The sequence below is a fragment of the Lathamus discolor genome, chromosome Z (genome assembly GCF_037157495.1).
Source record: "Lathamus discolor isolate bLatDis1 chromosome Z, bLatDis1.hap1, whole genome shotgun sequence".
In the NCBI taxonomy this organism is placed as follows: Eukaryota; Metazoa; Chordata; class Aves; order Psittaciformes; family Psittacidae; genus Lathamus; species Lathamus discolor.
Genome location: NC_088909.1, coordinates 20,906,084 through 20,932,174, shown reverse-complemented (window position 1 = coordinate 20,932,174; position 26,091 = coordinate 20,906,084). Strand labels below are relative to the sequence as shown.

The following is a 26,091-nucleotide window of genomic DNA, read 5'->3' as shown; positions in this document are numbered from 1 at the left end:
GCTGAGACCAGAGACCAAGAACACAGACGGCCAATTACACATTTCTAAAATTGCTCTCTGTGCCAGCTCTGAATTCTGAGACCTGTAGCAGTGAATTCTCTGCTCTTTTTACCCCTTTCCCCTTGAAACATATTAACTCCATCGGCCTCTCCACACTCCGGCTTGATGCTTGCTAGATAAAAGCAGAAGCAGCAGCTCTCTCTTTCCAAGACAGTTAACTGTCTTGAAAGTAAAGCAATAAAATAGGTATTAGTCTTCCAAACTCCTTGGCTTACACCCCCTTTATTTCCCAACTTTGTCACATTTGGCTGGTCTCAGCTGTCACACAAGGAGAAGAGAGAGGATACCACAGGCACTGAGAAGGAAATCAGAGGCTGAACAAGAATTTTGAAAGCTCAGGCTGTTCTCAGATGTCTGATCTACTTCTTCTGCTGCCATTTCCACCTACAGTCTCCTAAAAATGGTTGGAATCCATGGGCTGAAGCTCAGAAGAGGACAGCAGATCTGGGGTTAGAAAAAGTAAGCAGTCTAGAACATAGATGGCTATTCAACAAGCACATAGATGAGCTAAGATTTTAAAAAGAAAACCAGTATTTCAGTAATGAGAGGCAGCATCAAGAAATCCCCAAGAAGCGGCATTGTACAACTGTAGAACACTGAATTATAACCCAGCACTGCTGCACACAGCTAAGCAGTTCTTGCCCTGAGGGAATAGATCAGCCCTTAACCAGCTCTGCACAGCTCTCTAGATTAGCTCACCAAGATGAAGAGTCCAGAAGCACAGCTTAGGCCACAGACTGGGCTCAGACCTCACCACCCCACTCAACCAGGCCTAAGCTAAAGGATACGTTGACCTTGATGACTTTGTGGGACACCAGAAACCCCAAACTTTGGCTACGGCCTGTAGCCCTGCCCACGTAATTCCTGTTGCCAATATTATTTCTGTACAAAGGATATCTGTACTATTGACTGAGAAAGGGCTTTTATTAGCACAGGAAAGCCTCCTGTCAAGAACCTGCCCCTAGCCACCTCACTTCACCTTTGCTTCTCCTGCTCAAAAAATCATGAATTTCACCACCAAAACACACCAATCCAACTTAAGGTCCTAAAGTTTCAACTTCAGAACAATATCCTCTGAATAATCTTTTTTTCTTGATTCCCTGATGTAGGCTGAAAACCTGTGAAGCAGCAACACAGAATGAGTAAGGAGTTCGTGTTTTTTTGGTTTTTTTTCCCCAGGCACATGCCAGATGTTAACCATTTACAAATGGTAATGGATGAAAATCAGATTCTCTTTCACCCCACACTTCGACTGTGGCAGATGAAATATAAACTTAAATCACTGGGGTTTTTATTGGCTCAGGTTAATAGCTATTTGGTTATTAATCAGATACTTTATGTATCTCTTTAAAACCTTTGTATTTTCCCTCTATGATGCAACAGCTGCACTATGAACCATCACCTCCCTTAACCTAGAACACAAGCTGCTGCTCTGCTCAGCACACATAGCCAGCACAATTTGTTTCCTCACAGGATGGTGGAAACAAATAGAAGCAGTCATACTGCAGTAGACCAGAGGCTATCACAGGTCACAAATCCAGTCTCCTACAAGAGTCAACAGCAGGGAGCCCTTATCCGGAGATGGAGTTCATGCCTCACATAGAACAGCCCAGACAAATTTATCTGACATGAGCTTGCACAGTTCCTTCTATGAAACTATATAAACACTAATTATATCCAGCAGCAAGTCACACACTCCACATGATGCTGCTTATCATCCAGTATGTTTGGCAATGGCCCTTCCAGTTTGATTAGATGCATGCTACGCACAAGTTCAGCTTGAATCCCTGGGTATCCTGAGCCATGGCATCACAATAGCCAGACCATCATGCAGGAGCCCTAATGAGTCAGTGGCTGTCAGGAAGCCCAGCATGCCTCAGTTTTCACATTCCCAAAGAGGGAATAACAACACTTCTTTAAAAAGTGCTTTGAGATACATGGACAGAAACTTCTGCAAGAAAGCTAAAGATTTTGTCTCTTTTTATCTGTAAAGCCTTCAAGAACTTCAAAAACATCATAGAGCTTTCTGCTCCCTTATATGTACCTCTGCACTAAATGCCTCATTAAAATTCACCTAAAAGCAATCTAAAAAACCCAAACAATATCTGTGAAATTGGGTCATCATCTGTCCCCTGGAGCAGGAGGCAAAAAAAACCCCAGCACCCTTAGGTGATTTTCATGGCTGTGAATTTAAGCCAAGAGCTCTCCCAGCGAATGTACTGTGCCAGGCTTGCTGCCTCACCAAACACAGGCATTCCAGCACCAAGTTCCAAAGCAACAGTAAGCTTTAATCAGACAAACGCTGAAGAATACTTTCAGAAGCAGCCTGAATTAATCAGGAAACAGGCACTGAAGAAGCAGATAAAGATTATGGAGCTCAAACTGAAAAGATGAGCTTCAGTCAAACTGCAAAATCTCACCCATCTGCTCAACCTTCAAATATGAAAGTAACATTTATCCATTGTGCAAGGTCCCACAGTAAACTCTCAGTTCCCTGCCTGTAGGTGCTGCAGGGTCAGGGCTCTGTACTCTGGCAGTTTCTGACACTACAGTAAGAATGATGCCTTCAGCATGCTTGGAAATGCTGGCTCTAGATGTGGCAAGAAGCCCAGAATTGCTCACACCACAAGAACAACTGACAGACACGTGAGTGCTGAAAGAAACAGGTTCCGAGGGCGCAAACACAGTGAAAAAGCTCAAGAATAAAACTCCAAGGTTAATGCAAAATCTGATCTGCAAGTCCTCCAGGGTCAGGAGCAATTGCCTCTGAGAAGTCAGCTATTTACCACCTGTTTACAGTAGTGAGGACTGAGTAGGAAGGGACCACAGTGCAGAGGCCTGAGGCCATTGTCCAACTTGCAGCGAGTCTTTCTGGATCCCAGACTGGTGCTCCTGGAGAGTACAGCCTTGTGGGAAAGCAAAGGGAGCTGCGACAGAATGCCCTGCAGATTTCAGGAAACGAGTAGGGTTCTCCCCAGTGATGGAGAGTGGAGCCCTGCTGTGGCTTTGCTTTGGCTTGACTGCTTTGTTCAGGCACAGAGAACTGGCCAAGGGTCACTGAAGCACCACAAGCCAGTTTTGCCAGCACAACACAACACTCTCTATACAGCCTGGCAACTCTGCAGTACCAGGACAACATTCCCAGCAGCAGAATAACTCAAGTGTGTAAAGCTCTGGATTTAAACCACATGAACAAAAGAACATATGTAAGAAATAGGAAGCTTCTAGCTTTGAACCCTTTATTTAGAATTTGCAACGTAAGAACAAAGCAGGGCGTCACACACAGGCTTCCCATTCCTGAATTAGCATCCAAGCCAGCCACCATTCCTCCTCTCAATTTTGTTTTGCTTCCTACAAGTCAAATGAAGGTGCACAGAAGATGTTTCAAACTAAAACCTATTCCTTCAACAGCCCCATTTCACTCTTCCCTCCCAGGATGTTACACTGCCTCCGATGAACACCAGGGGGCTGGGCCAGCTGCATGTACAGGAGCCATGTTCTGCCGCAGTCCTGGATGGACACAAAGTCGACTTTCTTTCAAGGAGCACAAGAGAACCATTTTGCTACACTGAGCAAAACAGCAGTTTCAAGAAAGCCAAGGGCCAAAGCAGTCTGGAGTGCCAAAGAGAAAACAAGCCTCATCATGCAACAATTATATTTCACAATAGATAAACCCTAGCACCAGCAATGCAATTCCCTATTAACACAACCGTAAGTCCTGCATTGTAAGGCAAGTTCATAAACCAGAGGCTTCAAAGGAGCTTCAATCCCCTCTGTCAGGGAGAAATTACTTGAACTTACATTTAGATGCTGAACTGCCTTTGCAAATTGCTCCAACTGCCCACAATTACAGCCATTTGGGTGACAGTTACCTGCTGCCCCTAATCTATTTAACACCAGGGAGGAACGACAAGCAGACAGAAAAGTCACAAGTGGAAAACTTAGAAATCAGTTGAAAGATTGTTTCTAGTTCCAGGATTCAAAAGCTTTGGATTTACAACCTAATACTAAATCATATATCCTATAAAATTAAAAGCCACTAAGTTTGATGCTTTATTTGGTGATTGGTAATTTGTAATACTCTGAATCTAAAGATCAGCATTAGCAACTGATACAAGCACAGACTAACCAAAACGGACATTAAATGTAACAATTACCTATAGGAGAGCTGACAGCTTAAAGAGGTCGGTCTTTCACTGTTCTAGCGTAGCCCTGCAGTTGAAGATCTCTTTCAAGAGACTTCTGCTACTCCAATCATGCAAGAGATTATACCATCTTCTTACACAGTAAATACATAGTTCTGCAACATGAGATCAGGCCTAAATGATCTTCTGTTAAGAGCTTTAGTGAGCAGACTATCAAAATTTGTGCCCTGAATCTATCAGTGCTTAAATACTGATCTAAATTCTTCTCAAGCTTTCAAAAGAGCAACACTCAAAAGTAGCCTCAAACCATTTAGAAAGGAAAGCAACAGAGGAAGCTCTCTCATTTCACTTCTTTTGGTCCAGAAACGCAGACAACTGCACATACACAACTACCATGTGTTGGCCTTTATAAACTACAATGCGCCAGCTGCTTCCCCAGGCAAGGAAGTCAGCCTTTGGTATTCAGAGCATTTGCAGACTTTAGGGTAGTGCAAAGACAACCTCCCACTATTCTAAAGTAAAAGCAGCCCTCTGGCCCTGACCTACTGCCGTTACTGGAAAAGTAGCAGTTGTTGCAAGCAGTGGTAACCCCTTCTACCCACAGTTAACATGTAATGCATCTAGAGATGCGAAATGGCAAACAACACAAAAGCTTCAGCTCTGAGTATTACAAAAACCATGGCGGCAAAAAACATTCAAGGATTTTTCTGTTACCAAAGGAAATAGCACGTTGTAACTCAGGCACCAGCAGAAAAGGGTTCCCATAGCTTGCTACAGTGTTTGCTGCTGGCTCTGTAACCTGCTGATAGAACAGCGGCTGTAAACAAAACCCACATCAGCCTTGGTGGTTTTTGCAGGATTACAGTCTCCTGTCATCCTTTTTTTTTTTTTTTTTCCTGCTTTTGCCTATTTGATCAAAAATTAGTAGACACATGTATCAATTCCTTTGCAGTGCCAAGGGAAACAGCACTGAGCAGTACAAAGGACACTGGAAAGGCAACCGGTGCAGAAAAATACACCTTTAGCTAACTTAGCTACAGCTATAAAAAAACCTACAGATAAGATACTGATGTCAAAAGCACAAACTCGGCAGCTTAGGAGCCCTGGGTATGTTCAGTTGACAAGGCAAGCCACTTCTTGAAGGACAGAGGAAGTTTCTCTAACCACTCCAACTAATATTACTGATAAAAGCAAGAGCAGCACTGGCAAAGTGAATCTTTAACCACCACACAAAATCTAGAATGCCAGAGTTAGACCAACCAAAGTAATTCTAGGCTTAAATCATAATTATCTGTGGCTTCTTTTCCTAGAGACAGGTGAACAAGAAGGTTCGAGGCAGACATTTTTGCTAGCTCCCTGCTTTAAAGGGTCCTATACTTCTCAAAAAATTGCACAACAAAAGAATTCCTTTCCACAAGTGGAAGACTCCTGTTCTGAAGGAAGTCATAGAATCATAGAATCATAGAATAGTTAGGGTTGGAAAGGACCTCAAGATCATCTAGTTCCAAACCCCCTGCCACGGACAGGGACACCTCTCACTAAACCATCCAACACAAGGCTTCATCCAACCTGGCCTTGAACACTGCCAGGGATGGAGCACTCACAACCTCCCTGGGCAACCGATTCCAGTGTCTCACCACCCTAACAGGAAAGAATTTCCTCCTTATATCCAATTTAAACTTCCCCTGTTTAAGTTTTAACCCATTACCCCTTGTCCTGTCACTACAGTCCCTGACAAAGAGTCCCTCCCCAGCATCCCTATAGGCCCCCTTCAGGTACTGGGAGGCTGCAACGGCGAGCTTCCCTGTAAATCAACCCCTTCCTTTAAGTGATACATGTCTATGCTCATGTTAGGACATGACACCTACAACACACAGATGGACATGTCCAGGCTTTAAACAACATTGCGTGCTGATTTCCTGCAAGCATAAGGCACCAGTTCTGCTGTATTCCATCTGATGATACATCAGAACACAACAAGGCTTTTGTATGTTGGCCCTGTGATCCTACAGCTTTGGCTGTTCTCACCCAGCAGAACATCATGTTTGAATCAGGAAAAAGAACAGCAAAATCAGAGGCAAGCAAGCTGGCAGCTGAGGAAGGGAGAGTGCATTAGGACACAAGTTTTGCTACCGAATTTCTGCTACAGATTTTTATCTGTCCACAGGAAAGTCTGTGCCTTTCCTCTGAGGAAAAGGTATGGTGGATCCTCTGTCTCAGAAAAGCCGCAGGGGCACAGTTTGTTGCCATTTCATCAGTGAATGAAGGGTATTCCCACAGCCTGGATTGTACACGGAAATAGGAAAGTCATTACTATGGCTCTCCTCAGATTCTTCAAACAGTTCAGGCAGCAGTACTGACTTTAACAGCAATAGCAGGGGAAGCCCCTGCTCTGCTGCTTCTGTCTTCAAATTAAAATCTGGGAGTTATTGCTGGGAACTGCTGCCCTCTGCCGTCACACACAGAGATGAAATTCTCATCTGACAAAACCAGGCTTACAGTTACCTACTGGAAAAATAAAACAGAACAAAACACCGTGGTAATACCCACAAGGTCACAGTGCATTCAGATTTCAAGTGGGTTCAACCAGGCCTCTCAGTTCTGGTCCACTTATAAAATGCCTGTCGGTTTCTACAGTGCATCAACAGAGGCATGTTATACACTAAGCTCAACCTAAAGATGATTTTCCTGTACCCATCATTTTTGTTGCAGCTGTTTCAGAGGTAAAAGCCCTCAGCTATTAGTGCATTGAGCAAAACGCCTCTTACTGTCTAAAGATCTGTGCAGCGGATTGTGAATATCACCAGGGAAAGTGTCAGCAAATATCCTGCCCCCAGTACAGGACTTGGACTAGACTGAAGGAATAAAACATTACTGTCATTCATGTGGGGCTCTACACAGTTTTTCTCCTTGTCTCAACCCTCCAAGTGGGCGGAGCCACTGGAAAGCTTGGCAAAGCTTTGCTTGGCAAACCATTTTAAACACTGTCCAGATGGGAAAGTCAAAGTGAATTTTCAGGAGTATTTTGAAGTTGAGCAAAGACTGAGGTCTGCAAATCCTGGACTGGTTTGGGTTGGAAGGGACCTTAAAGCTCACCCAGTTTCAACCCCCTGCCATGGGCAGGGACACCTTTCACTAGACCAGGCTGCTCCATGCCCTGTCCAACCTGGCCTTAAACACTGCCACGGATGGGGCAGCCACAGCTTTTCTGTGCAGCCTGTGCCAGGATACTCTGCAGCCCTCAGGTAGGGATATCTTAAAGGGAAAAGATATACCATGCTTCACAGCACATTTCCAGCCTGCCCACAGGAAAGCAGTTCTCAGTTTGTGCTGAGCCTACAGTGTCACATCTGCCGACTTACCTGACCTCCTCACCAGCAAAATCAAACATTTTGGTGATTGTCACTTTTCCTGAATCTTTTGGTTTCTCCTGAAGCTTCTTCTCACTCCTCTCTCCTTCAGCCTACAAAATACATGAAGGAGAAAGCAAAACAATGAATTTGTGAAGCCAAGCTGAATTATCACTCCAAGGGGCCAAGGACCCAACACAGACCTCAGGTCCCGCTGCAATTTAGGCTGGCCGGTCAAAGGAAGTCACCCACAGAAAGTAAAAGGAAACAAAACACCCCTGCCACTAAAAGGAAGTTCCCCACTTTGGTTACAGACTCTCACTGGAGCTTAAGGATAAAAACAGACCCAAAATGAGATGTGAAATTATAATTAAATGTAGGAATAAGCAAGAATACACCGTTGTGGTTCAGAAAGCAAGCAAAAGCCTTAAGACTTGGCTCTTCCAAACTAACTGTGTGATTGCACCCAAATACATTAATTTTTACTCAATAATATAGAAGAACACAAGACTGATCTTCACAGACAAGCTTGAAGTTAATAAGCTACTTGCCAACAATGTCTCTTTGAGAGGAAAATATCTTTATTAAGCAATCTGGCAATAATGCTTCTTAATTTACTCAGTCACAACTACAGCTTTTAACAGCATAGATAAAAAGCCTCATACCCTACAAATATTCAAAACAACCCCCAAAATTCTTGCTCTAAATCAGCCACGTACCACTGAGATCTTCAAGCAGACAACTGAAGTCCAAATTAAGAAGTTAATAAAGAGAATAGAAGAACTGCATCTCTCCAAAAATTTTTCTAGGCCATGGAGGGACTTTCACAGACCACTCACATTTTAGGTTTCTGCCTGTAGCATTGCTCAGAGAACTTTTACTCTCTCCTCCTCTCAAATTCTACCTGCAGTCATCTTATCTCTTCAGTCAGTAAGAAGTGAGGTGGAAAAAAGCAGGAGGGTTCAGAAGCAAGGACTGAATGGCTACACTTGTTCTGCAACCCTCCAACAGTTAGAGAAAGAAGATTTACACAGTGAGGAGCTGTACTTGCTAAGTGTCACTGATTCAGGAGTCCAGACTTTTCTCAGAAAATACTTTTTTTGTCTGACCACTCAAAAAGGGAAAAAACCAAGACAGTTTTAAGAAAAGAGGGTGAGTTTCGGTACCTTCTTCCATTCTACCACCTTCAGTGTGAATGGCTTCAAAAGGCAAACACATGCATATGGTTTTATTAAGAACCAAATTCTTTTAAATACCCAATTACACACAGAATATGGAAAACCTCTGTATACAGGGAGCGTGAGCACTTTAATGGGGCATATAAAGGAAACTAGAGAAAGCTCGATTCATTCTTGTTACTAGTGTCCATCCCAACACGCAGCATCTTCCAGCCTCCCTCACTGTACGAGGATGAAGAGCAATGCACAGAGATGTCAGCAGGAGTCTCTTCAGTTTCCCCAGGCACACATACATACAGAGCCCCCCTTTTTTATTTGGAGTATCAGGAAAGGCACAAGCCTCAGGGGAGAGCGGTGCCACCAGCACAGCTCAGACCAAAGCTCACTATGCCACTCCTGCATCACATGAGAATCCAGGAATGGAAGGGGAAGCCAACAGAGCTCTGTGGGCACTCCGAGACACAGACAAGCAGCTCCAGAAGCAGCACTGCCAGATCATACACCTCCCCAGCCAGAAGGAAATCAGCAGCTTACCGCTTGCTGCAGGATGAGGCTCTAGATTTACTAAGCAGATGGGGCAATGATAAGCCCAGCCTCCCCTAGCTTCAACTGACACCTGGCATCAGGTAGAGCCAACGCTGACTACTGTAAAGCTTTGGCCCTCCCCATTCTCCCTGGGTGAAAGCCCAGGGCCCCGTTACCTTCTCAGCCTGAGTGGAAGCCTCTGGTTTGGGTTTCTGTCCGACATCACTGAGGAAACTGGCCCAAAGAGCATCCTCTTTCTTTTTTATTTCTTCTTCTTTTCTTCTTTCCACCTGCTCTACATTATCCACTTCCTCCTCCTCCTCTTCTTCTTCATTCCTCTGAGTCTCTTCTTCCTCTGTCTCATCTGGCTCTAGCAACAGACCTCCTTTCTTCCTCTTCCTAAGAGCAGACACCAAAAAAAGATATAAATACATGTACTGAGGTGCCGCAACGCTACTGTGGAGCAGAACAGTGAAGCAACATAGCATTTCATATTTACACTAGGACAGTCTACCAGGGCAATTCCCCTCATCTTGGGTGTGAAGCTGCTTAATTCAAAGACGATGCTGTTCAGAAAACACCACAGGACTGAAGCAGATTGTCTCCCTGAAGTAGACTGTAACGTGTATATGTACCTGTAAGGCTATAATGGGCTCTGGGATACTGGAGAAACCACAACAGGAGAACCTGAGCTGGACAGGTCGCAGCCTCAAACTACACGCATGGGAGGTTTCTCCCACCAGAAGTACTTTGTACTTAAAAAGTCTTATTAGAAGGAAGCTAACAGGCTCCTGCAGGGGGGTTTCAGGACGATCTCCTTCAAGCTTGAGGATCTCAGGTGCTGAACCGCAACGAAGAGCGTTTCTCATCCCCCAACCCCTCACCACAGAGCCCGGCGGAACGAGCACCCGCGAAGGCGGCTCCCGGCCGGGCCAAGGCAGACTGTCTCTCCCGGGACACCGCGCCCGTGCGGCACCGGCTGTACCTGCTGGCGGGGCGGCGGAGAATCCTCCTGCCGCGGGGCGGCCGCGGGCTGCTCGCCGGCTCCTCCCGCACCAGCTCGCTCACGTCGTCCTCGCTGTACTCCGCACCTGCAAGCACAGCGGGTAAGCACCGGGACCGGGACAACCGGGAACAACGGTACCGGGACCGCCCCGCTCACCTGAGGGCACGTAGTCCTCGTCCTCGGCCGAGGAGTATTCCTCCGATCCCGACATGGTTGCGACCCCCGCACAACCGCCTCACAGCCACAACCACAGCAGCCGCCGCCGCCGCCGCCGCCTCACGCGCGCAACACCGCTGCCCAGAGCGTCGCCGCCGCTCGCGCGCGTCCCCTAGCGGGTCAGCCGACGCCTAGACCTCCAAGGCGGCGCAGGAGCTTAGGGAGCAGCGACGAGAGAGCTACCGGCAGGCTAGAGCGCCTCTGCAGCCTCGACCGACGGCACCGGAGGAAGGGCGCCCAGAGTTCTTTGCGACCTATGGCCGTTCCAGGAGCAACGCCAGGGCGGTGACGGCGCCTGGCGACCCGGAAGCGCCGCTGGCGAGCGGTGGTTGGCCAAGGGCCCTGTTTGTCACCGAGCGACGTTTCCCGTTGGCTATGGTGATCGGAAGGGGTGGAGCGGAAAGTGCGGCCGTGAATGGCGTCGGCGGGCGCGGCGCGGGGATGGAGGGCGGGGAAGGCGGCGGTGGGGGGCTTCTGCAGCAGATCCTCAGCCTCCGTCTGGTGCCGCGCGTCGGCAATGGCACCACCACCTACTCCAGCCCGCTCTCCACCTTCCCAGGTACCGTGCCGCTGCGGGGCCTGCTCGGATGGGGGCCGTCCCGTGGCCCGCTGGCCCCGCGCAGGCCTCATGGCGCTTCTCTCCGCAGAGATGTGGTACGGCGTCTTTCTGTGGGCGCTCGTGTCCTCCCTCTCCTTTCACGTTCCGGCAGCTTTGCTAGCGCTCTTCACGCTCCGGCACCACAAGTACGGCAGGTTCATGTCCGTGAGCCTTCTGCTGATGGGCATCGTGGGACCCATTACCGCCGGCATCCTCACAAGTACGGTAGATGATCGGTAACCGCGGCAGGGTGCCTCTGAGGTGATCGGAGGTCGCCTTTGGGAGCGCGTCCAGCTGCGGCGTTCCCCGGGGTACAGAGGAGATGGATGTTTTAGCTGTATGCCCCCCTTGGTCTGTGTTTGGTGCCGGAGCACTGTGTCCAGCTCTGAAATCCTCAGTACAGGAAAGAGATGGACCTGTTGGGGAGGGTCCAGAGGGGAGACACAAAAATAATCGGGGGATGGAGCACCTCTCCTGTGGGGAAAGCCTGAGAGAGTTGGGGTTGTTCAGCCTGGAGAAGGCTCTGGGGAGACCTGATTGTGGCCTTACAGTTTTTAAAAGGGGCCTATGAGAAAGATGGGACGAGACTGTTTAGCAGAGCTTGTTATGGCAGGACAAGGGGTGCTGGTTTTAAACTAAAAGAGGGAGATTCAGGCTGGACATGAGGAAGAAATTTTTCATAGTAATGGTGGTGAAACACTGCTCCAGGTTGCCCAGAGAGCTGGTGGATGCCCCATCCGTGGAGATATTCAAGGCCAGGCTGGATGTGGTTCTGGGAAACCTGTTGAAGGTGTTCCTCCTCCCTGCAGGGGTTTTGGACTAGGTGACCATTGAAGGTCCCTTTTCAACCAGAACAATTCTGTGATTCTGTGTGTGAAAGATTTGGACCATACCAATATTGAGCCCTTTGTTAGGGCTTCCAAATGTACCTGTCAGGTGCAGGGCCAGGTGGGCTTTCAGGTTTCTGAGCACTCAGAGAAAAGCTATGCACAGGTTTGGTGTCTGTGCCAAGAACTGGGTATTATTTGCAGCTGTGGGCTGTGGTGTGGACGATCTTGTGACAAAAGTATGTCCAAACGCCCCCCAACCTCCACACCTTTAGCAGGCCTCAGGAGATCTTCGTGACCAATTTACCTGTTCCTACCAGCACAGGTTGTTTACCGCCTGAGGTTTATCATGGCAAACCCAGTCCAGCACTTCTGCTAGCCCTCTCTTACAGAGCCCCCGTGTTCTCTGCCCCGGTCTCCCACCCTCCTAGATTCCCCCCTTCATCCCTGTGGTATGACAGCGTATGTCTATATGTTCATGTTTTGGCTTTTTCCCCTCTCTGCAGGTGCTGCCATTGCTGGAGTTTACAGAGCTGCAGGGAAAAAAATGATTCCCTTTGAAGCCCTCATTTTGGGAGTGGGCCAGACATTCTGCGTAGTGGTGGTTTCATTTCTACGCATTTTAGCCACTCTCTAGCTCTTCTTCAGGCACTAGAGCTCGCAAATCAAAGGAAGAGCAAAGGATCTGCTGCCTGTGCCACCTCTGAAACAAAGTAGGGGGAACACAACGGGAGGTGTGCCCGGGTGTGTGCTTTCTCTGCTGGATAAAGGTAACCCAAGGGCCTGCTCCTGCTTCCAGCATGGCTGGAAATTAAGCAAAAAAATGGCGATTTTTGTTATTTTTTGTAACATTAAGTGCCAAGTGAAACTTTATTTCCCTGGAGGATAGGAAGCTAAATGGCTTCTAGAGCAGAAGGCCCATCTACCTTTTACCAGTGATGAATTCTAGCAACAGGATGTAGCTAGGAGGTGACAGTAGCTGTTGTGGGCTAGAACCAGTGCTACAGAGTGAAGTAATGCTCACTTAATGCTTTGACTTCTTGCTGCTTTGTTTGCAGTGAATTCTTTTAATGTGAATTTTTTAAATGAGTAAAGGAATTTGTTTTCTTCCTGGCCCGAATACCAGCTCTTGCTCATAGAGAATTTGGAAGCAGCAAAAGAAAAAAATCATTTTAAACAGATGAAATTGCAGATTTGTCGCTGAGAACTGTGACTATGAATGCTGCAGTGGGGGGAATAACTGGTGTAAAAAGGATTGTTATCTTTGTGTATTTTATTACAGTGAAGCCCTCCAGGCACTGTGTACTTTCTGCCTGAGAGGCAGAGCACAGCTGATGCGGCACTATACCACACTGCCCGCAGTGGGAATCCCAGGGCACATATGTGAGCACTCACTGTTGCTTCTTGGGCTCTGAAGGAGACTCGTGGTTTTAAACTTCTCCATTCTTCTTTTCCTTGCTGATCATGTTTACAGTGGTGTGGTGGAACTGGGTGTGTTTGCTGACATGGAAACATTGCTGGCCAGCTTATACAAAACTTGGCACACTGCTTCTTAGGTGACTGCACTGGTTGGTACTGGGTCGTTGGGATATGGGGCTTCCCGGGTGCAGAGGCAGCCAGCTCACAACATGGTGCCGAGTAGGATTCCTGCAAGGCTCCTGGGAGGAGCCCCAGTAATTCCAGTGTCCCAGCCCAACCCTTGCCAGCAGGCAGCGTGGTCTCTCAGAATGAATTGATTTAGTTTGGTTTAAGTGACTTTTAACTAACTTTTAGAGCTGGCCTTTTACCAGGAGACATGCCACAATGGCTGGGGTGCTGTGGTAGCCGGCTGGGTATTTCCTGGGAGCTTGGGTTTTGGGGGACCATGGAGAAGGTGAGGTTGAGTGCCAAGGATGAGGGGTTGATGTAGCCAGTCCCATGGCTCTGCTGCGGCCCTTTGGTTGTTGCCACTGGCATGGCATGGGCTGCCAAGGGAAGGTGCGATCTGTATCCAGCCTTGCATAACACATCCGTGTTTTTGCTGAACTCCTTTGGTTTCCAGACCTGCTTGCCTGTTGTACCTGCAACTTATCATAAGGCCAGTTATCTTTCATGAGCCATGTGTCCTATCTGCTGAAACAACCCTAAGCAGGGCACTCTGTGTATCATGAAGAAGAATTTCTCTCTATGTACTAATTAATTTCTCAGGAGCGGTCTATTGGCAGCCAATGGTGAGAGGTGTTTTTCAGGAGCTACTTACTGAGATGATTACCCTAAATTTTATCCCATGTTAGTTCAGGAAATAAAGCTGTGCATTTTAGGGAAGACTTTAATGCGAATCCTTCTCCCTAGGTGGGTGAGGTCCAGGTGGTATAGCAAATTCTAAGCCCTGGATCTCCAGAGAGCCCTACGTGCTGTGCTGCTTATGGAGAGCCTGTCTTCCTACGGCATCATCCATCTGGGGAAGGCTGGGCCTCTCTTTCCCTCTTTGCTTCTGCCCCCAGTGAAAAAACAGGACTAGTGATCTCTGTAGATGTCTTTTTCCCCTCCCCATTTCAAATGGCTGCACACGCAGCACATGTCCAGAGTGCCTGGTTTAATTTACACGAGTTACTCTGTGTTTTCTTGGGTGGATTAGACTGGGCAGGGCTGGCCTTACCTTTCAGGTGAAGCTAGAAATCAGTGTCCTGGGCACCTGCTGTGTTCCCCTTTCCCTCAACCCAAAGACTAAGCTGATGGCAACTGTGAAAGCACTTTATCAGTGTGCCATGTGTGATGGCACAAGGCTGGTTCCTCTGGTGTAATAGGGCTGAAGCACACAGGGTGCAAATCTGGGCTGTTAAGAACAAAAATTGCTTAATAAAATCACTTGGTGCTGGGTGAACTGAAACCCTCCTGGTTTCTACCCACTGTCGTCTCCAGAGTCTGTCTGGGGGAAGAGGAAGGGGTCTGCTTTACTTGGAAGAGTTGACAGCTTGGCCACTGTTTGGAAGTTGAGGGGTTGGAGCCAGTGGTGTCTCTCTGTGTCCAGGCACTGTGAAATTTGCAGGGAATTCTTGCTTAGGAGGTAAACAATCAGCTGCTGACTTGACAGGGATTAGCACTGGGGGTGTGTTCTTTGGTGCTCACAGAGTATCCACTGCTCTCCCTGGCTGCCTTCCCCACTTCCCTGTCCAGTAAAATCAGATCCAAGCAGCAAGGAGAAGTAGTCTTGAATTGGTCAGTGCTGGCAACTTCCTCCCCTCTCACTGCATTAGCTTGGTCTTCCCTTTACCTTCCTTTATGCTGAGTGAGGTGAGCAGAAGCATCCCTTCAATTTTCAGTGGGTGGCAGTAGACTTTGCTCAGTCAAACTTGCCCAAAACTTCAGAGTTGTAAATCATCGGTGCTGAGGTGTTCCAGGCAGTGCTGTGAGCCCCTGGCCAGCGTCGCTGAAGGAAACCTTGCAGAGAAGCTGCCTGCCCTGGAGAAACATCGCTGCTGAGACTCGTGGCCCTGCTCGCTGTGTGCAGACATGCCCTGTGCTGCTCTGATTCAGCTCCCACCCCACTTCCTGTCTCACTAATGACTGCGGCTGTTGCAAACAAGTCTTTGTATGATAGGAAACTGTAAATTTTATTTTTCTACTGACCCTGCTAATCCTGGTGATGATTATCAGTAAATTCTGTAACCATTGAGGTGAATGAAGTTGTGTGTTTCTCCTGCAGCATGACAAGGGGGCCTGGCTTGCGGTGTTGGAATTGAGCCTTGCTACTGCCTCACTCTGGGCCATCCACACCCAGAATGTCCTCGTTCTGGTGGTTAATTTTCTCTCCCTTAAGAGCTTGACTCACTCCTGCAGCCAGGCACTGCAGCCTGACATGGCATCTCACTGCTGCTCTGCTCTCAGGATGTGCTCGGCCTGTTTCGGGACCAGGAGCTCCCTTCCCTGAGCAGACATGCAGGGCCCCTGCACCCCCTGGGCTTGGTGCTGCCCAGGGCAGTTCACACCCTTGGATGGTGGCTTTGCTGGGCTGTGGGTCAATCCCTGTGCACCCCTCAGGCTCTCCAAAGGCAGTGGAAGTCTCACTGTCCCCTTCATGCTCTCAAAATGGGACCCCACACCTCATCTGCATGGCTCTGGCTAAACCCAGGGCCAGAGCAGTGCCTGCACTATTATATATCTATATACAGCCTACAAAGACTGAGTCTGGCAGAACAAGGCTTTGGAAGAGGATGGCAGCTGTGTGCAATGAGCAGTTCCCAAGAGCTGGTAACCTCACTGTTACAGCTTTCACTGTTCCCCTAGCCCCAGGCACGTGTGCTCCGAGATCAGAACTGGCCTGACAAATTCACATCCCGAGTCAGCAGGGATTCAGGAGGCTTTATTGGCAGTAGAAGGTCAGCACGTTCTCCTGGTTGCCTCGGATGAGGATGACAGGGGGTCTCAGGTCCTGCGAGAGGGTCTCGAGCCAGGCCATGTAGAGGGAGCTGGGGCAGCCCTTCCTGCCTACAGGTGGCGTGCTGCGGCACAGCGAGGGACCGGTGGGGCACAGCCCGAGTCAGGCTCCATCTTTAGTCCCCCTCTTCATCCCCCACTAATTTGCAGGTCATTTCCCTAAAAAAGGTCACCACCACATCCTCCCCCCCCAACAGGACCAGGGCCAGACCTCTTGGTGCCTTCCAAGGGGTTCTCCCCACTGTCCCACTACAGGTTAGGGTATCAGTCCATGCGGAGGGAACATCTAGCAGGACCATTTCCATGGCACAGGAGGCTGTTGATGGTACCTACATGGCTATGAGTGCTGCATCCCGTGAGTAATCCAGCAAAATCTCGTTCAGCCTCACTTGTCGAAGTGACTGCAGAGCAATTAGGGTGGAAAAACACAAAAATTGGTTCCAAAAAGCCTGAATTTTGTCTGAGAAGCAGCAGACCCTTTGTGGAAGCTCCCCCAGCAGTGCTGCTACCTTGACTCTGTTCTTATCAACCTCCTCGTCAGAAATCTTCCAGGGACAGTCCTGCCTCATCTCGTTCACTATGGCCTCATCCTTGAAGCCATCATTTAGCCTGAAGGGAGCGATGAGGTCATCAAACCTCTTGATGCTGCAAGACAAGCAGGTGGTGCCAGGGGTCTGGGTGGGTTTGGTGGTGCTGGGGAGAGGGGGAAGCAGGGGAAGGGGACAGTTACTGCTCTGGCCGGGGTTTCTGGTTGATGTCAGGGAGGATGTGGACCTCATGGAAGCCGAGGCGGAACTTGCTCAGCAGGGAGACAATCCTACCAGAGGGAAAAGGACATGTTTTCCAGGAATCAGTGGGCACAGCAGCCCCGGGACCTGCCCTGCTGCCATCCTTGGTGTGCACTTAGGTTTTTCCCACTTCACTGATTTTTCAGAGGATCAAGGCAGAGCAGCCAGCTCACAGCCCGCAGCTCCTGTTAACCACAAAGGCTAAGGAGTTTCAGGGGTAAAGCAGCTCCTGCCACCCACCCGTGGGGCAGCAGTGGTGGCTACGAGGGGCTGCGGGGCACTTACACCTTCCTTTCCTCGTCCATCCTGTTGATCTGCCCACCAACAAACACACGGATTTTGCACTTTCCCCACCGCTTCTTACGCCCCATGAGGTAGGGGATGAGCAGCGTGAGACCTGGCCCCAAAACACCCAGTGGCAGAGGTGGTGCCAGCAGCCCTGTGGGCTCACCAGCACTATTGACACCAGATGCCTGGAATGCCCTGGCACAGTCAGAAAGGACCGAGCACTCCTGGGCAATGGGGGTGCTGGGATCACATTAGGCAGACAGAGAGATGTCAGAGCCACAGCAGCCAAAGGTGAAGGTTACCTCCATCGTCGAAGAGCCAGTAAATGTCAATGGTCTTCTTGCCCTGCTCGCTCTGGAAGATAGTGCTCGCCTGCTGCTCACAGGCCAAGGTGGTGGGATCCACTGCCAGGGCAAGAGGGTCCCGGTGTCAGCAAGGAGTACTGCCAGCCACAGATTAAAGGCTCATCCCTGCTCCCAACCCACAGCCCTGGCTATAAACCTGGCTTCCCAAAATTAATCATTGGAGCCAGGAATGCTCTGAGTGACCCTGAGCCAGGACCAACCTGTGCTCGGGGCTGCTCTGCCCCTGGTGCCGTTCCTCTCCTCTGCCTCGAGCGTGGGGTTAACTGAGGAGGGAGGAGATCAACATGGGCAAGCAGCAACATCCTGTGTCCCCAGCCCCTTCAGTCCCAGCCAGGAGTGATGTCCCCCCAGGTCCGTGACCTTCACCTGGGGACATGGTGCCTGCTGGCATGTCCTACAGCTCCAGCATATCTCTGAGCATCCCCAGCTGCCCAAAAGCACTTACTGTGTGCCTGCAGCACTCGGGAAACATTCAGCCCTTCCTTCATCCTCATCAAGCACACACCATACTTGAAATCAAAGGCATCGCTGGAAGGAGGGAGAAGAAGGAGGTTAACAGCGGCTGTCTCATGTTGGGTGGCACTGCCAGCATGTGGCCACAGCATCCCTGCACCCAACCGCATGGCCACCACCAGGTCCTGGCGTCCCCAGGGACGGAGGAGCTGGTGTGGCCGTACTGCAGGATGCCCACGTAGTCCTCCAGGCTCTGTGGGGACGCCGTCCGCCAGTTCCTCTTGTAGCCCAGCACCAGGATGTTGGGTCTCATCTTCCCGAGGCCAGCAGCCTATGGATAGATGTCCTCATGAGATCCCTCTGCAGGGACAGACGGACACAGGTAGTGTCAGTCTGCAGGGGAGGATGCAAAGGGGGTGCCTGGAGGTCAGGGAGGAGGGTCAGAGCCCACAGGCTCTACCTGGATGAGCATTTGGACGCCACTTCTCAGATTCTCAGCCACCACGTCTGTATAGAAAGCCTTGATCTTTCTCTTCATAAGCCACTTGGTGTGGCCGTCTGCTGTCAGCCGGGAATCTGGCATCTTCTGCTTCCGTGGTGCCTGTAGGGAGCACGGGCAGGGGCTCAGGCACAGGCAGCCCTTCCTGCTGGTGGTCTTGCCTCCAGTGACCTCCAGCTCCTCTTGTCCCAGATCAGTGGCAAGAGCTGGATGTAACCACTGCACACAAGGGAGGTTGCAGTCACAGCAAGAGAACCAGCGAATTTTGGGGGTGGCAGCCAACACACACAGTGCCAGTGATCCCATGGCTGCAGAAGAGTTGGCATTTGCTGCACCTCAATTGCTCTTGAGGCTTCAGGACCCCCCTGAGCAACTGCCTCATTCTACTATGTCTTGTCAATTAATTGGTGAAGGAAAGCCATTAGCCCACAGAGACCTCCCCGTACTTCAATATTGCTTAACAAGCTGGAAAGAGGCTTCCAGATGAAACGCCTCATCATCAAGTGGCACACAATGAGCACTGTTCAATCACAGCAGGACACATCTGGATTCCCAGCCCACCGCCCATGGGTGGCCGGAGCTCCCAGGACAGGGAACCAACCAGCGGGTGACTCACAACGAGCACGTTGCCGCAGAGCATCAGGCTGAGGTTCTTGGTGAAGGTCCCCACAAAGTCCACCAGGGCTGGGCGGAAATTGGGAGGGCCGGTGAGCACCAGGCACTGCGGTCTGTGGGCAGGGAGGAAACGGGATGAAGGCTGGTACTATGCAGGTACAGAGCCTCTCTGGAACAAGGCATGTGTCTTCTCTGATGCCTGGCCAGCAGCAACTGTAGGGGGTATCTTTAGGATGAGACAAAATCCAGCTGTGGGTCTCTTTGAAGTCTCTTTATATCAGATGAGAGCAATGTGTCTGCCAGGTACAGGGAAGGCAAGGTTTGCCCTGCTTTTCACCTCTGCCCATTTGGGAAAGATGTGGGACTTTGGAGAGAGATGTTTTCCTGGGGCTCCCAGTTACTGAGGATGGCAGTGAGGATTTTCAGGTTAGATATAAGGAAGTTCTTCCCTGTGAGGGTGCTGAGGCCCTGGCACAGGGTGCCCAGAGAAGCTGTGGCTGCCCCATCCCTGGCAGTGTTCAAGGCCAGGTTGGACGGGGCTTGGAGCAACCTGCCCTAGTGGAAGGTGTCCCTGCCCGTGGCAGTGGTTGGAACTGGGTGATCTTAAGCTCTTTTCCAACCCAAACCATGCTGTATTCTATGATGTGGCCATGAGCATGAAGCCATTCTGGGTTTGCCTGCAGTGGCTGGCTCTGCATCCCCCTCTTCTGAGACCCCTTGCCTGTAGTTCTTGATGTGCTCATCCACTTCACTCAGCCCCACTGAATAGTTGAGGGCCATGTTGTATGAGCTGGCTTGCATGGAGGAACCCCAGTTGACATCTGTGTGGAGAAGATGGATTAGTCATGGGGCCAGGCACCTCCTCGGGTATCACTGGCACCAGGTTACTACCTGGCTTTTTGTAGAGGACGTATCCCAGGAGGAAGATGACAATGCCAAAGGCAATGAGGGCTGCCCACCAGGTCAGCAGGAACATGATCACCACTGAGATGGCAGCCCCGAAGAGCGCAGCCCACTTGCTGTAATACCGAAAGGAGGGTCGCCAGCCTGCAGCAAACACACACAGCGGTGCTGCCGCGACGGGAGCCGCACGGGGAGCTGCGTGCAGCAGCACGGCACAGCATGGCACAGTGTGGCACTGCATGGCATGGCACAGCCCACCTGGGGAGTTGGTGATGGAGGCGTGGAAGCAGCTGAAGTTGATGAGAGCGTAGGAGCAGAGGAAGAAGTTGGAGATGATGGGGGCGATGGCGTTGAGCTCGGCTGCGGGGAGGACGAGGGTGAGATGCTCGTGGCAGGGACTGAAGCACCCGGCAGGTGTTGGACACCAGGTGGGCAGCACCTACCGATGAGGATGAAGCCCACAGCGATGACATAGGTGAGCATGTAGCTGCGGATGGGCTCACTGTTCTTCCCGTAGCCCTTCCCGAAGAAGCCTATGAGAGGGTAGAGCTGGTCCCTGCAGAGACACTGCGAGAGAGACACGCTGGGGATGGCAGCACCATGGTGGCTCTTGCACCCCCTAGAGCAAGGGCTGAACTGGCCTCATGCCTTACACCAATGGCAGCATCCTCCTCACCCTGGGGCTGCTCATGGCCGCAGAGCGCTGAGACGTACCCAAGTGCATCACTCGAGCTGAAGGACGCAGACACACCGCCTCACCTGAAAGACTTTGGGGGCTGAGACAAGGCAGGCCAGTGCCGAGGAGAGGGTAGCGCCGAAGATCCCTGCTGTGATGAGTGGGCCAAACCCAGACACCATGCTCATACTCTGCCCAAAAACCAGGCGGTCAGGAAACCTGGCACCCCCAGCACATCAGCTTTGCCCTGGCCCCAAGGGATTTCCGGGCCCCATCCTGTCACCCTCAGCACTTTTCCATCAACATTATCCCATCAGTGAAGTCCAGCCACATCTAAAACCCTAAGAAGACATGCTCCCCAGTATATCCCCGTTACATGGGTGCTTCACTAGGGTGCTGGGATGGGGAAGCCCATCCCTTGGAGCGCAGACCCAGCCAGGAGCATGGAGTGGGGTGGGCGAGCACCTGGTAGTAGTTGCTGAGCCCGTATCGGCAGCTCTGCTGCTGGGCGCAGCCGGTGAAGTTCCACCCGAAAGCGCAGGCCAGCCCCTCGCAGCCCGGCGAGCCCAGCACCACGCTGTCATTGAGGCTGCCCGAAGCATCCCGGACCACGCAGGCGCCTGTGGGGACACAGTGCTGCTCAGTGTCTGCTCACCCAGCGGTGTCACACGGCCCCTGCCTGTGGCTTTGCCCAAGTCCCTGCCCTGGGGCTGCTGTGAGCAATGCAGTGACCAGCAGGTCGAAGGAGGTGACCCTGCCCCTCTGCTCTGCTCTCCTGAGACCTCACTTGGAGCACTGTGTGCAGTGCTGGTGCCTCCAACATACGAAGGACATGGAGCTGTTGGAGCAAGTCCAGAGGAGGCTACAAGGGTGATCATGGCCCACGGGGTCATGGGCAGGGTGGGCAGGAGCACAGCTCATACTATCACAAGCTAAGAAAGTTGGGGCTGTTCAGCCTGAAGAGAAGGCTGCGTGGAGACCTCATAGCAGCCTTCCAGTACCTGAAGGGGGCCTATAGGGATGCTGGGGAGGGACTCTTCATCAGGGACTGTAGTGACAGGACAAGGGGTAAGGGGTTAAAACTTAAACAGGGGAAGTTTAGATTGGATATAAGGAGGAAATTCTTTCCTGTTAGGGTGGTGAGACACTGGAATGGGTTGTCCAAGGAAGTTGTGAGTGCCCCATCCCTGGCAGTGTTCAAGGCTAGTTTGGATGGGGCTTGGAGCAAACTGGTCTAGTGGAAGGTGTCCCTGCCCGTGGCAGGCGGCTGGAACTGGGTGAGCTTTGAGATCCCTTCCAACCCAAACCAGTCTGGGATTCTGTGAATGCCATGAGCTTTGCTGCCCTCCCAGGACTGCATGGGGACAGGAATTAGGTCTGGTGCCTGTGGGGTATCAGTGCTGGTGTCCATGCATTGCTCCTGGATCCCACCACCTGCATCCTCCCAGACTTCCTATTTCGGGGAAACCAGTCCTACCCAGCTCACCCAAGGATGTGCTGCTTACCAATCGTAGCAGAAAGTACCAGGTAAGACATGGTGGTCCAGAAGATGGCCATCAAGGTGCCCTTGGGGATGGCCACAGCAGGATCCTGCCCAAGGAAGTCACAGAGATGTAAGACAGCTTTCCAGCAGCACCACTAAAATGCTGCCACACAAGAGGAATTCTAATTCACTGTGACACAAAGCCATGAAGCATCTCCTGGCTGAGTCTTCCACAAAGCTTCCAGAAGAAATAAACTAGGGTCTAAGATGGATAGAACCAAAGCCCCAGGGAAAACAGGGCTTCATCCCTGAGAAATGCCAGCTCAGTGATCAAACCCACCTTCAGGTCACCTGAAATGTTGGCCCCAGCCAGGATGCCGGTTGCCGATGGGAAGAAAATGGAAAACAAGCTGAAAAAGGAGCCCTCAGGTCCTCGCCAGCTGGGCACAAAGTTCTGGGCAAAGATGTCGGCTGGGGAAGAAGCAGAGGAGAAGCATTTGGGGCCTCTGGACCGCCAGCTCCTGGCTGAAGCATCTCGGTGTTGGACGGAGGCACACCGCTGATGGCAGTTAAGCCATGGGAGGAAGACACCAAGCTCTTGATGACATCTCTCAGCAAGGAGCACCTTCCCGTAGCAAACTCCTGCCCCAGCAGCAGCAAGGAGCTGGGCTCCAGCCATGCACTTGGCCCTGTTGACCCACCTCGGTAGCTGAAGAAGCCCTTCGCTTGCTTCTCAGCGGTGGCAGGGATCACCGTCCCCACCAGGTAGTTTATGAAGGAAACCAAGATGACCAGGAAGAACAGTATCTGTGCCTGCCAGAGCAGAAAGAGCCAGCTGAAGCCTGGGGTTTGGGCACTGAGAGGAAGAAGAATGTGTTTAGAGAAACCCCAGGCTGTTTTACAGAGCCAAGGGCATCCCCTGCTCCTTGGGTGCCCGGTGGGCAGCGGGGATGGCTCTTCTCAAACCAGGGGAATAAGGTGAGTGGCAGAAGTGAGGGTTACCTTGGCCTCCCACTCCATGCCAGCCAGAGAGATGCCCAGCAGCACCGTCACGGTGACCACGCCGATGATGCGGATGTCATTGGTGGGGTCCACAATGAGAGAATTGTGCTCCTGGGGAGGGGGAACCATCCGCAGCATGGGAATAACCCTCGCCCTTACTGAGCCACCAGCACTGCTGTGACTTCCGCAGCCACCGGTTGATTGCCAGTGGTGCGATATTAATTAGTAATGGCTGCTGCCTGTGCGCAGAGGTGGGGCGCAGGGGACGTGCGCAGCCACTGTCTTACCTGCAGCAGGTCCCGGACGGTTTCAGCGAAGCCCACGGTGTGCATGGCCACAGCCACCGCGTTTGCGAAGGCGAAGATCAGCCCGATGGAGCCGCCCAGCTCCGGCCCGAGGCTCCGCGAGATGAGGAAGTAGGTGCCCCCTGAGGAGGTGGAAGCACCCCGTGGTGTTTGCTGCCTCCCCAACATGTTTTTGGGGCCCCCCTGCCCCTCGTGGCCCATGCCAGGACACACACATATGGTACCTGACTTCACTTTGCCATTGGTGGATATGGCGGAGATGGACAAGCCGGTGATGGTGGTCACTGTCACAGACATCAGGATGATGAGCCACGTCAGGGCTGCAGGGAGAGGGTACAGCTGTGATCCTGTGTCCATTTCCATCCATCCATCCCCCAACCCCATAGACCCCCTCACACAAAGACCCCCATCCACTGCCTCCCACCATGCTTGATGCTGCTGGCATTGTCCCCCCAGTGCTTTGGGTGACAGGGAGCTTGATGCCACTGTTCTGCCCGTGCTGTGCCTCAGCACCCACCGATTCCTGCCTGGGCAGTGATCCAGGGCAGGCGCAGGTACAGGATGACTCCCCATATGTTCAGCATGCAGCGGATCTGGGGGGACAGAGAGGGGACACTGACCATCAGCCCGTGGGTGCTGGGGCTGCACTGGATCTCGAGAGGCTGCTCCTGCGGGACCAGTGACACTCACCATCACACCCTTCACCCAGCCGAAGCGGACGGGTTCCAGCGCAGGGTCTGTGCCTGGCTCCGCCGATGCCTCCTCTGGGCTGGCCTCTGTCAGCCCATTGCTCCGCTGTGGGTCAGACACAGGCACACAGAGGTGGCCTGGGTCGGGCTGCAGGGAAAAGGTGGGGCAGGTGAGGGGAGAAAGGCAGCCAGAGTTCTCCCGGGATGCAGAGCTCTGGAGACAGCCGGGTTATCCCTCTGCCTTCTCCTAGAGCCTTCCCAGGGACGTGCACATCATCACCAAGAAGCACGAGATGAGGCACCACAACCACGAAGATGGCACAGGGACCTACGGCACGGCCAGGGGATGCCGAATCCCACCTTACCTTGAGGATGGAGTGCAGGTCCGCCAGGGAGGGCCTGCCCTTCCTGGTGTCTCCCACCCCCTTGCTGTTGGCATAGTGCTCATAGGCAGGCACGACGTCCACCGTGTTGTAGCCGAAGGTCCTGGTGCAGAGGGTGCTGCCCGAGAGCTGGGTGGGCTGGGCGCTGTCGCAGCCGGAGCTCTCGGTGGGCACGTAGGGACCACGACCACCCTCCTCCGTGCCCAGGAGGGTGCTGATGGTGAAGCGGCCACTGCAGCGGGCCGGAGGCAGCTCTGCAATGGGCAGCTCGGTCATTGCCCCTGCCCAAGGCACTGCCAGGAGAGGGATGGGATGGAGAGGGGCTCACTGGGGCTTTATACCCGGCAAAACCAGAGCGAGGCAACCAGCACCCACCCACCTCTGCTGCTAATGGGGGAAAGGAATTGGCTCGAACCACCCTGAGCTGGTCAGGGGGAAAAAAACTAGCTGGAAGGGATATCAACCCCGCCGTAACCGGTATCCCTGCCTCCCGGCACCCGATGGGGCAGCGATAACAGATTTGAGATTAAGTCCCAAGGACAGAGCAGGAGAGAAATGTGGCGCAGAGTTTGCCTCCGGCCCTGACCCGAGAACATTCAGTTCCCACTGGGATTTATTATGGAAAATGGGAGCAAGTAAATGCCATGTACCCTCACCCTTCCCGGGGATACTGCCCCAGACCCCGCACATCCCGTAAATCATCTCGGCTGGCCTTGGAGCTGCTGCCTGTGGCACTAGGCTGTGCCAGACATGGGGACGAAAACAACCCCTTTATCTCACAGTGGAACCAGGGGGAAGCGGGGAGTGTGACACTGAGAGGGATGCCCCCACCGGGACTCGGATGCCAGGGGGGCTGCAGAGGCTGGAGGACATGGATCAGGGAGAGCAACCGAGTCCCTCTGTGATTCCCCCGTGCTGGGACCTGGAAGCTGTCTGGTGCAGTAGATGCCCACATCCCACAGCCCCTTCTCCTGAGCACAGGGAGGAGGAACCACTGAGCACCCAGGGTTCAAAACTGCCCCAAACTCCATCCCTGACTTAACAAATCCCTTAAACCCTTCCCCACAGGGCAGAAAATACGAACTGAGGCCACGCTAACACACAGTGTCCACCCTGTGGCCACCAGGAGGTGAGGCTGGGGGAAGGATGGGATGGGAGTCTTACATCTCTGCAGCCCACCATCACATGTGCCTTAAAAGCAGTTACAGATAACATCAGCAGAGACAGCAAATAAGTCAGGCAATAAAATGTGAAGGCAGCCCATTTGAGTTTCAGCCTAATGCGGCTTTGCAAGTGAATGGAAAATTCAGGCTGCCCACCC

General features: G+C 51.6%; 3 protein-coding genes across 10 annotated transcripts in view; 1 reads left to right on the top strand and 2 right to left on the bottom strand.

Annotated features, from left to right (window-relative positions):
• CFDP1 (craniofacial development protein 1) overlaps nt 1-10,726 on the bottom strand; it is a 67,336-nt gene extending 56,610 nt beyond the window's left edge. The window contains exons 1-4 of one of the 2 annotated variants that reach the window (XM_065662619.1): nt 10,421-10,726; nt 10,244-10,349; nt 9,435-9,657; nt 7,568-7,668 (exon numbers count right to left, since the gene is read on the bottom strand). In XM_065662619.1, coding sequence (XP_065518691.1) covers nt 7,568-7,668; nt 9,435-9,657; nt 10,244-10,349; nt 10,421-10,475 — 485 coding nt within the window. In that variant the 5' untranslated portion in view covers nt 10,476-10,726. The remainder of the gene's footprint in view (nt 1-7,567; nt 7,669-9,434; nt 9,658-10,243; nt 10,350-10,420) is intronic. The other variant, XM_065662617.1, reaches the window with a different exon arrangement.
• Nucleotides 10,727-10,906: 180 nt separating this feature from the next.
• Nucleotides 10,907-15,558, top strand: TMEM170A (transmembrane protein 170A). The gene is made up of 3 exons (XM_065661326.1): nt 10,907-11,039; nt 11,128-11,298; nt 12,412-15,558. Exons 1-3 carry the CDS (start codon nt 10,922-10,924, stop codon nt 12,540-12,542), a joined length of 420 nt encoding a protein of 139 aa, XP_065517398.1. The 5' UTR covers nt 10,907-10,921; the 3' UTR covers nt 12,543-15,558.
• A 668-nt stretch (nt 15,559-16,226) lies between these two features.
• Nucleotides 16,227-25,088, bottom strand: SLC12A3 (solute carrier family 12 member 3). Of its 7 annotated transcripts, XM_065661322.1 has the most exons (26): nt 24,753-25,087; nt 24,389-24,535; nt 24,216-24,291; nt 23,923-24,018; nt 23,681-23,820; nt 23,394-23,504; nt 23,093-23,204; nt 22,732-22,862; nt 22,414-22,498; nt 21,374-21,528; nt 20,992-21,099; nt 20,676-20,799; nt 20,491-20,592; nt 20,221-20,376; nt 20,051-20,150; nt 19,331-19,442; nt 18,676-18,816; nt 18,440-18,546; nt 18,208-18,290; nt 17,963-18,025; nt 17,700-17,801; nt 17,395-17,506; nt 17,052-17,138; nt 16,831-16,966; nt 16,655-16,722; nt 16,227-16,386 (listed from the first exon to the last, which is right to left on the bottom strand). In XM_065661322.1, the coding sequence occupies exons 1-26, from the start codon at nt 25,044-25,046 to the stop codon at nt 16,248-16,250; spliced, it is 3,087 nt and encodes a 1,028-aa protein (XP_065517394.1). In that variant the 5' UTR covers nt 25,047-25,087; the 3' UTR covers nt 16,227-16,247. The 7 variants fall into 7 exon arrangements, 6 of the variants coding, with proteins under 6 accessions (XP_065517394.1, XP_065517392.1, XP_065517395.1 ...); XM_065661320.1 differs by having other exon boundaries at nt 23,681-24,018; XM_065661323.1 differs by lacking the exon at nt 17,963-18,025.
• Nucleotides 25,089-26,091: the final 1,003 nt, after the last annotated feature.